Source organism: Otolemur garnettii, unplaced genomic scaffold (genome assembly GCF_000181295.1).
Source record: "Otolemur garnettii isolate 467f Iridium unplaced genomic scaffold, OtoGar3 scaffold00147, whole genome shotgun sequence".
In the NCBI taxonomy this organism is placed as follows: Eukaryota; Metazoa; Chordata; class Mammalia; order Primates; family Galagidae; genus Otolemur; species Otolemur garnettii.
In genome coordinates, this window is record NW_003852542.1 from 2,195,884 (window position 1) to 2,206,165 (window position 10,282).

The 10,282-nt window shown below is 50.8% G+C and overlaps 1 protein-coding gene across 2 annotated transcripts in view; it reads left to right on the forward strand.

Moving 5' to 3' along the window:
- The window catches only part of POLR1A (RNA polymerase I subunit A), an 85,281-nt gene extending 75,414 nt beyond the window's left edge, over nucleotides 1-9,867 (forward strand). For both annotated transcript variants that reach the window (XM_003799202.3, XM_023518784.1), the window contains 7 exons: nucleotides 3,252-3,378; nucleotides 5,089-5,199; nucleotides 6,025-6,330; nucleotides 7,073-7,273; nucleotides 7,824-7,941; nucleotides 8,487-8,651; nucleotides 9,010-9,867. In XM_003799202.3, the coding sequence (XP_003799250.1) occupies nucleotides 3,252-3,378; nucleotides 5,089-5,199; nucleotides 6,025-6,330; nucleotides 7,073-7,273; nucleotides 7,824-7,941; nucleotides 8,487-8,651; nucleotides 9,010-9,110 (1,129 nt within the window). In that variant the 3' untranslated portion in view covers nucleotides 9,111-9,867. The remainder of the gene's footprint in view (nucleotides 1-3,251; nucleotides 3,379-5,088; nucleotides 5,200-6,024; nucleotides 6,331-7,072; nucleotides 7,274-7,823; nucleotides 7,942-8,486; nucleotides 8,652-9,009) is intronic.
- The last annotated feature ends 415 nt before the right edge of the window (nucleotides 9,868-10,282 follow it).

Here is a 10,282-nt window from a genome sequence, read left to right on the forward strand (position 1 = left end):
CAGCCACTAATTCATGTCTTTAAAAGCATGGTAAGACTCAAATGGATCCCATCTGTTGGTAGGATTTGGCCACAGGCCACTGACCACTGACCACTACCTCTAATGTAGACCAGCTCTCAGGCCTTCCTGGAACTGCTAGGAATCTATAGAACTGATAGCCAAACAGAGGCAGAATAAAGCTCCCCGTACTGACACAGTACAAGAAAAGACTGAACTCAGCCCACTCCTAGGCCAGTCACAGGGACAGGTGTGGCCAGAAGAGAGCAGCTGCTCTGTCCTTAGCACTCTTCTTCCTCTCACCTGATCATGTGGCCTGGCTTTGGGCCAGCTATCTATGCAGGTGGCATTTGGGATGGAGGGTGTTGGAGTAGGTGAGCTTGTGTGTGATCTCAGCCCGGTAGACAGGTCACTGGCCAGATGGTTCCTGCCCCAATTGACACAAGCTCTAGTGAAGTTGTTGGCTGGGCCTTGAGGAGCACCTGCATTGGCACTGCCTAGGTCGAGAAGGTTCGCTCTATCTGGTGGTCCTTGGTGCTATCTGGGGTGCTGGGCAAAAGAGCAGGGGAGCAGTGTATGCACCAGTCTGCCCACTGGTTAATTAACTGTGAGAAACATAACTTCTCAGGGCAGTGGGTATTTGTGCTTGCTGGCAGCCCATTTCTGAGAACTGGGAATTTGGATCTTGTGTCCTCAAGAGTGGGCAGAGTTCTGCCCCAGTTCTCTGCATGTGAGGCCCAGCTTGCCCAGCAGGTAGGTCGGTACGAGGCCTCTGCAAGCCTGTGCCAGGGTACTTTTTACTTACATTATCTCATGGAATTAAAAATAGTTGATTACTTTTTAAAAATTCTTTCTGATGAAAGCCCCTGGCTTATTTCCAGCAGTTAAGTACTTTTTCAACTCCTAAATTCTAGTTTGTGTTTTGCTTGTACCCTTTACAGTTTTGATGACAAAAGTGTCTGCAGTAGCTTTCAGTAGAGGTAGCCTTAGGAACTGCTGCAAAATGGGGCTGAGGGCTCAGGCAAAGATAAAAGAAGGAGTAGCGTATGAATTGGGATGTGGTTTGGCCTCCCTTGGTCAGGGCCAGGCAGCAGGCAGCTGCATTAAGGCCGCTGACAGCCCACAGGAAGTGGGGGGGAATGTGAGTACTTTCAAGGGTGAGTCCCCTCCGGAGCTCTTCCTCCCTTCACCTACCCCTTTCTCTCCTCCCCTCTCTCCCTTCCCCTTTTTCTTTCCCAGCTTCATAATCATGATACTTTTTCTTTTGTGATTATGACTTGGTTATTTTTGTGATCATGACACTTAATATAGATTGGTGAAAAATAGGCAGACAGACATTTCCCTAAGTAGAAAAGGTTGAAGGTCCCCTAAATCTCTGCACTGGCACCTGTCACTTAAAGTATCTGTGTGAATTATCTGGAAGGTGAATTATCTGGTGGGGAGGTGAAGTGGGGAGTGCACTGAGCTAGGAATGAGGGCATAAGCTCCGGCCCAGCCCCTGTCCCCAGACAGCCTCTGCAGTTACAGCTTCTGCGAATCTAACTTTCCAAACAGCAGGTGGTAGAGCTGTTGCCAGGCCCTTTCAGAAACAGCCAAGGGTCATATGCTCTGTTTGTAATTATTTATGTGGGATGGAGGTTTTCTCCACTGCCTGCCGCTCCTGTTCCCTTCCAGTTGCCACAGTTTGATGAAGAGCACAGCCTTCAGTGAGCAGTCAGTGCACCATTAGTTCCCTTTCTCTGGGCAAATGGTTTGCACTTCTAGGAAGACTATAACAAAGGGGTACCTCGTCTGCCACTTACTGAGTGGGTGTTTATTCTGCTGCTTTACCTTCTCACATGTTCTCCATCAGTCCTGGTCACCAAAAGAGGCAGGCAAAGTAGAAAGGCTTCTCAGCATGGGAATCAGGGAAGGCTTCTCAGAGGAGTTACATCTGCACTTACACCCAGTTGTAGAGGATGCTGCAGCTTCAGCAGATAGATGTGGGCTAGAGAAGCTGCTTGTCCTTTCAGAAACATCTCTTCTGGCCCTGCCCTCCCAGTTGAATTGTATCTTTCTAAAGTCAAACCCAACATCTGGCCCCAGGGCCTAGTGTATAAGATCTTCACTGGATTATTAGATAAAGAGCCTTTTTTCTGCCAATAGCAGAAACCTCAGGAAAACCATGTGCTCCTTTAAAAAAGTTAAAATAACAAGGAGGGAAAGTGGTATTCTTCTGTTTCTAATGACCAAAATAGTATACATTTGACCCGCCTGCTGTTCATAGAAGATTCTAAGCTCCTTGAGGACAGACACAGCCTGTCTTTTCATCCTTATGTTGCTCCCAGGGCTGGCATGTGATGGGGACATGATAGGCACTCCAAGAATACAGGCATCTGACTAGAGATATGAAGCCCCTGACACTGGTACAATCATGAATGGTCCCTTTTGCTGTGCTGTCATAGCCTGATGGAGAAGACAGGCCAGAGGTTATATGAGGAAAGAAGCAGTGGGGAGGGAATAGGCGAACCCTAAGGGATCCAAACAATAGATGCCTCAGGAGGAAGGGGTGAATCCAGGAAAGCCTGCGCCCAGGTTCTGAGCTTCAGGTTGGTTCTCTTAAACTGGTTTGGTTCTAACCCATTAACATGATTAATTGCCACAAAGTAAGTTAGCCTGCCTTTTAAAATTCTGTCGAACCTTTCTGAAGTCTTTCTTCTTTCTTCAAATAGTTAGGGCTCCCACACCAATGAGACATGAGTTCTCTGGCCCAAGCAGCACCACTTACTGGAGATGCTGTGGGTGGCAGCTGCATGGTCTAGACTGGGTTCCCTCTCCTACAGTAGATTCTGCTTTCTGTGTTACAATGACCATGGCACCAACAACTGTCCTTTACTGAGCACCAGGCCCTATGAAAAGAATCAGACATGGAGTTGTTGCTAATCGTTAAAATAAGAGTCCTGCCCTTCTGCCAAAAAGAAAAAACAACAAATAAGATTGTGTTTATATGAATACCCACATTTTCCAGACAAGGGAGTCAGAGCCCAAGAAGCTATGTCATGCTCAAAACCACAGTGGCAGAGTGCATGTGCAGAACAGCCCTGTGAGGCTGTGGACCTGATGCTGTTTCTAACATGCCACACACTGTTGAGAGATGACAGGAAAGGGGAAACGTGAGTGGATGGAAGAGGAGGCCTCCGTCTCATCTCCCTCAACATCCTAACCCAGAAGATGCTGACACTGAACAGGACTTCGTGGCTTTCTTCTCATTTTAGGTTCTTTAAGCTTTTGGTGGAATCCATCAAAAAGAAGAGTAACAAAGAATCAGCTTTCAGAAGCGTAAACACTCGAAGAGCTACACAGCGGGATCTCGACAACGTTGGGGGCTCTGGGAGGAGTCAGGTGAGTGCCCTGGGTACCCCCATGGGACCTGCACAGGGTTAGTCCCAGGGAAGCACATGGGCAACAGCTGGCTTCATCTCTCCTGAGCAGGCTCTGCAGCTGTTCTCTGTACTCCTAAGCCGCTTCCTGGCCCATCTCTCCACTTACTAGCATTGATCTGCTCTTCTGAGAGCACCAAGAAGCAGCATTTACATCTTGGGCCTAAAGGTCAAGCAAGGGCAGCTGCCAGACATCATATATGACTACCCTGAGTCAGGCTTTAGGACAGGCATCCTCAAACTACGGCCCACGGGCCACCTGCAGCCCGCCTAGGACATTTATCCGGCCCACCAGGTGTTTTTGCTGTCACTGCCTGTCCTGTTAGCAGCCGACTTGTCCCAGGGCCCACAATCCGGCCCTCCAACGGTCTGAGGGACAGTGAACTGGCCCCCTGTTTAAAAAGTTTGAGGACCCCTGCTTTAGGATGTCATGTTTAAGCTCTCAAGGACCCATCTATAAGTAGCTCTCATCCCAATAGGGGCTCAAGGTAATGGTGTGCACTGAGCCTTTGCAAGTTCTTTCTCTGGTTTCTCTCTGCTCTACCTTCTGTTTTCCTGGGCCAGATGAACTGAGGCCCACCAGAGCACTGGCAGGAACCAGAGAGGTGTTTGTAAGCAGAGAACTCAGACCACAGTGACAAAAATGGAAGGAAGAAGGAAAAACTACTGGGGGCAAAATAGTCCAGGAATAATAATCCTACATCTGCCAAGAGACCCATGAGCAGGCCATACCCATAGGCCCTGTGAGGAACAGGTCTCTGGGTGCCATCTGAGCCAGCAGTGAGCCTGTTTGAGCTGGGGATACCCCATGGACTGGGATTGCCCCGCCTTGCCTGTGGTCTCAGCTGTGTCTCATCTCTCCAGTCTTGTCTTCTCACCCTAAAATGAGGAGCTCACCTAGACCCTGGGGCAAATGCTGGGTCTTTCCTTCCCTGTGGGTTCTGCAGTTGACTAGCTCAAGCAGAAGTGGGCATGGACTGGGTCTGGAAGGCTACTCAGTCTTAATTCTTAACTCACCCAAAAGGAGACAAAGAAATTCAGAGAATAGCTCAGTGAGTAGGGGTCCAGCCACATACGCCAAGGCTGACAGGTTCGAGCCTGGCCCAGGCCTGCTAAATAACAATGACAACTGCACCAAAAAACAGCTAGGCATTGTGGCAGGCACCTGTACTCCCAGGTACTCAGGAGGCTGAGGCAAGAGAATCGCTTCAGCCCAAGAATTGGAGGTTGCTGTGAGGTATGATGCCATGGCATTCTAGAGTGACACAGTGAGACTCTGTCTCAAAAAAAAAAAAGTTTCCCACCGAGTCAACCCTTCTTCTTCATCCCCTGATTGCATCAAAAATATTTAGAACAATATTTTATACCGTCTCCTTTTAAGGACTTGGAAGGTTCTGACACTTTTTTATTTATTTTTTTTAATTTTTAAAAATGAAAGGCTTTGCAAATAAGTGTTGCATTTAAAAATGACCAAAGGAAAGAAGCCCTGGGGTCTAGGTCCAGACAGAGTTAGATGCTAGTTGGGTGGGTGGGTGTGTAGGAGAAGGGTAGTAGGTGAGTGTGATGATGGCTGGGGAGGAGGGGGCATGGAGGTGAGTGGGTAGAAGATGGGTTCACTGAGCATTGGTATCAGAGCTAATCAATCTTTTTCTTCCTTTTCCTCACACCACAGGGAGAGGAAGAAGGTGATGAGGAAGAAGAGGGACATATTGTAGACGCTGAAGCTGAGGAGGGAGATGCTGATGCCTCTGACACCAAACGCAAGGAGAAGCAGGAAGAGGAGGTGAGAGGACTCTGCGGCTGGGGTGGAGGGACCCTCTTCTATTATCATGGATGGATTATCCCCTGGCACCCAGGCCACACCTGTGTCAAGCCAGGAACCTTGAAGCAAGACCAGCCTGCCCAGCACATCTCTCAATTGAGAAGATAGGGTTTATGGGTCAGGAATTTGGCAGGGGGCTGTCCTAAGGCTGCCCTCTGGATCTGGCCAGCTCTGGATTTGAGTAGGCTCAGGACCCAAAGAGGCCTCTGACAAAGAGAATTTGGACTGCCTGTCATTTTTATAATGAAAATACTCACTGCCTCCCCCAGAACCTATAGCCCACTCTCATAATGGCTGCAAGGGCTTAGGGCAGTTTACAGGGGCTGAGGGAATCCTCAGGTAAGACAGACAGCTCATGTGAGCAGGTAAGCCAGGGAAGGCTGTGCAGAGGGTGAGCTCCACCTCTGAGGGAAATTCACTGGGACGGACTTGGGGGGTATTCCCGGGGAAGGGCCAAAGGGAAGAAGGAGGAAGGCAGAGGAACCAGGAGCAGATGAGGCCTGGGCAGCCCAGGCCAACCAAGGCTTCATGAGGTTAGCTCAGTGGTTCTCAACCTGTGGGTCATGACCCCTTTGGGGGTCTCCTGTATATCAGATACTTACAATTCATAACAGTAGCAAAATTACAGTTATGAAGTAGCAATGAAAATAATTTTATGGTTGGGGGGGTCACCACAACATAAGGAACTGTATTAAAGGGTCATGGCATTAGGAAGGTGAGAACCACTGGGTTAGATGGTAGATGGCGGGGCCTGAGTGACACAGCCTGTACTCTGTTTCTGGCCAGGTTGATTATGACAGCGAGGAAGAGGGAGAGAAGGAGGAAGAAGAGAACGAGGATGAGGTCATGCAGGAGGAAGGGCACATCCATGGTAAAGGTGCTCAGGAGGCCCAAGAGCAAGATGAAGAGCTGGGTTCAGATGCCGAGGAGGACTCACCCACAGATGCCCCCCTGATACAGCCCTGGAAACCCACCGGTAGCCAGAAGCCCCAGGGAACTGAGGCCGTGGATCGCCGGGTCCAGGCTGTTTGTGAGATCCACTCATTCATAGAGGACTACCAGTATGACACCGAGGAGAGTCTGTGGTGTCAGGTCAGTGTGGCTATGCAGGCAGGGCCTAGGTGGTCAGGTCCAGCTGGCAGAGCACCCTGTGGGAGGGACCTGTGAGAGTCAGTTGCTCCTTTAATCCCAGATCCCTTTAAGAATCTGGTGGTGTCTATAGACCCTCTGCCCCAAAGCACAACCCACACATGTTATTTTCAAATCCCTAGTGAGCCAGTTCTCTCTGATCTTCCAAGGCATGTGTTTGTCTGATGTGCCAGCCCTCAGAGATACTTTTCAGATATATCACTGTCACTCCATTGTCTCCTGCCCACAACGGGGACACATGGTTCCTTATATACACAGCCTCTGGCTGCCACTCCTCTAGGGATTGTGTGCTTCCCTTAAGGGGTGGGTGGTCTGGATGCCTAGACATCCACACAGGCGTATTCTTTGCCCTTGTTTGATCCAGTTCAATGATTCCCAAATGTGAGTAGATCACAAAAACCACTGAAGTAGTCATGCATGTGCTATGTGGCCTTTAAGGGTGATGTCAGGTGGGCAGGAGTCTTGGCCTTGTCACCAACATCTGCAGAAACGTAGCTCTGCCTTTCCTCTCCCCCTACCCCTTTTCATCTGGGTGACTGAAGGTGGTTGCTCCATTTGGTTGGTTAAGCCCTCTGGAGCTCAGACCCTCCTGCCAGTTTGCCCAGTAGTCCCACCTCCCCCAGACAGCATGTTTACTAAGAAGGCTTTGGATGAATCTCCAGCCCAGCTCTCTATCCTCTTGCAGGTGACAGTGAAGCTCCCTCTGATGAAGATTAACTTTGACATGAGCTCCTTGGTAGTATCTTTGGCCCATGGTGCTGTTGTCTACATGACCAGGGGCATCACTCGGTGCCTCCTGAATGAAACAGTCAGCAATAAGAATGAGAAGGAGCTTGTGCTACACACAGAAGGAATCAACCTCCCAGAGCTCTTCAAGTATGCCGAGGTATACAGCCCCCTCCAGACTGTCTGTGGGCCTGGGATGAAGGAGTGGCCCTGACCTTACGTCCTCTCAGGGCCCAGCTGCTGGGAGGCTCACCTCCAGCCAGTTTACTCTGGCCCTCCCTGAGCCAGCCATGCTTTGGGCCCGCCTGCCAGGGATTCATGGTGCATATTAGCCTTATATGGCGCAAGGTCTGCAGTGCTGAAACCTCCTGAACACTATCCAACCTAGGGTTTCCCAAGCTGATTTGCATACAGTTTATTTCATTGAAATTAAAACCAATTCTTTTCTTCCTGTTGAATCTAAAGTGTGTCCCAAGTCATCCCTGGGTTCTGATAATGAATGACAAAAAGGCAGACCTTGGGTTCTGGCCATTGAGTTGTCAGCAGCTCTGCCTGGGCATTTCCTTTTGTTAATCCTGGGCCACCTCTCAGCCACTTTGTCTTCAGCTGTACTCAGCTACCAGACATAGGAGAGAGTGAGCAGCCAGACTGACATGTCCAGACAGGGAGCCAAAGGCCAAGCCTCTAAATAGATCCCTTCCTCCTCCCAGGTTCTGGATCTGCGCCGCCTCTACTCCAATGACATCCATGCGATGGCCAATACATATGGCATCGAGGCCGCACTCCGGGTGATTGAGAAGGAGATTAAGGATGTGTTTGCTGTGTATGGTAAGAGGAGTATGCAGACAGCATCCTGAAGGTCCCAATGCTAGTTAGGGCACCAAACCGCTCAGGGCACAAGGACCAGACTCGTAGCCTAGATGTGGAGAGTACGTGCCCATAGGGACTCTGTAGGCCTCCCTCTGTGGTGTCTGATCTGCTGGTCTCTTTGAGGAAGCTCGTGATTGATGACTTGGCTACATCCTGCCTTCAGGGTTTTGGTTCCCAAATGAAAACAGTGTGTTAGATTCTTGCTTCCAGTACTGCTGGAGGGAAATGGGAAGCAGGATACAGGGGTCAAGGGGAAGCTCCAGACCAAGTGGAGGTTTAAGCAGTGTGAGGAGGTGGCAGGACTCGGAGGGACCTCCAGCGTCTGACCCCTGAGCCCATGCACTGACATGGAGGTGGCAGGACTGGGAGGGACCTCCAGCATCTGACCCCTGAGCCCATGCACTGACATGGAGGTGGCCTGTCTTATGTCACCTGACACTTCCCCAACTGTCCCTCGTCACTGCTTATTTAATCCTTCCTCATTTTACTGTCCATGAAAACAGGCATTGCAGTTGATCCTCGCCATCTTTCTCTGGTCGCTGATTATATGTGCTTCGAGGGTGTTTACAAGCCACTGAATCGCTTTGGAATCCGGTCAAACTCCTCCCCTCTGCAGCAGATGACGTTTGAAACCAGTTTCCAGTTTCTGAAGCAGGCCACCATGCTGGGTGAGTGTGTGGGCAGGTGCCTAGCTTTCCCTCTCCTTACTCCACTCTGGAGTCTGATGGGCAGGCTGTCCCATAGGGCACCTGTCCATGGCGTCTCCACACTAGAACCTAGGGTGGGTAGACAGCAAACAGGCGGGAAAGCTGCCACGGGGCTGTGGAGGAACAGAAAGAGGGCTTTCCTTTCTCTCAGATGCGAGAGCAGGGCTGCCTCATCATCTTAGCCTCAGAGACTAAGGGTCACTCCTTGGGACCTCTGAGGTGCCCCATCCATACCACCTCAATGTGGAGCCTGTCAGCCCTCTCACATCACCCCCTCTTCCCTCAGTCATCTGACATAATGCTCTTGTGTCTCTCCCAGGATCCCACGATGAGCTGAGGTCCCCTTCTGCCTGCCTCGTGGTTGGAAAAGTTGTCAAGGGCGGGACAGGCCTGTTTGAACTCAAGCAGCCTCTGAGATAGCAGCTCCTGAGGCAGCATCTCATCCTCCAAGACCCCCACAGTGGCTGTGGCCTCAGCTGAGCTGCAGGAGGCCTCAACGGCAAAGTCCCTAGTGAACAGCCCCAGAGCCATCTCCTGGGAAGACCACAAGGAAGCAGTGCTTTGCTGCTGGGAATCCACACCTTCCAGGGAAGAGAAGTGGGATACCATTGCCATGAGCTGCCAGTGGCAGCAGGCAGGATTCCTGGGGGGTCCTGGTATGAGAACATGGAGCTTCTACCCCAAGGCCCACTCCTTCTGGCTATGGCAGCCCCTAGGGACAGAGTCGCCTAAGAGTCCCTGCGCATGGCTTCTTCCCTGGGCAAGTACAAGGTGACACAGTCCTCCACCCACCCAGCCTCTGTTCCTGGGCAGGCCCTGGCCCTAATGCTGTATGGCCAGCCCCAAGGCTGGGGACAGTCTCTAGGGCTCCAGCAGCTCACTCCCACACATAAAGCCCTGAGTCACCACTGGGTCCTTGGACAAGTTGCCTAGCTGTCCCTTGCTCTGCTGTCAGTTTGGTGTGAGGCCTGTGCCCATCCCCACTGCCCATCCCCTGCTTTGGGGTCATCCAAGCTCCTTCCATCCCTGGCACCAGCAGCACACTTCCCTGGCCGGCACAGAAAAGATGGAGAGGACTTGTACAAAGGCTTCTAAAACCAGAGGCGGTTTCTATTTTTGTCTACTGTTATTTCAGCTTAGGCTCAGTAATAAACATCACTGGAACCAGCTGTTAGGAAAGGAAAAAAGTTAGGTTTTGTTGTTCCTCTTTCATTTGCAGTTTCTACTTATCTCAAATCTTAAGTTTGAGAAGCCAGGAGTAGGATTTTCTTGGCAGAGTCAGATCTCGGGTCCTTCTGTTCTTGTCAGAGGACACTAGGGGAGAACACTCAGCCCCTGTATCATCTCCGGGCTCTGATCCTGGGTTGCCCCTGCATTTACCCGTGTCAAGGACAGGTAGGGGCCTGTGAGAAGGAGCTTTGCTCACCTGGGCCTGGAGTGGGAAAGCTGTTTGCTATGCCCTCGAGGGGTTGGGGCTAAATGGGTCGTGCCTGGAGAGAATGAGAACTTGGAGAGAGTGACCGTGATGTGGGGTCCAGCCTGCATTGGGGAAATCAGTACCTCCTAACAGGTTGACCAGGACATGGACACAG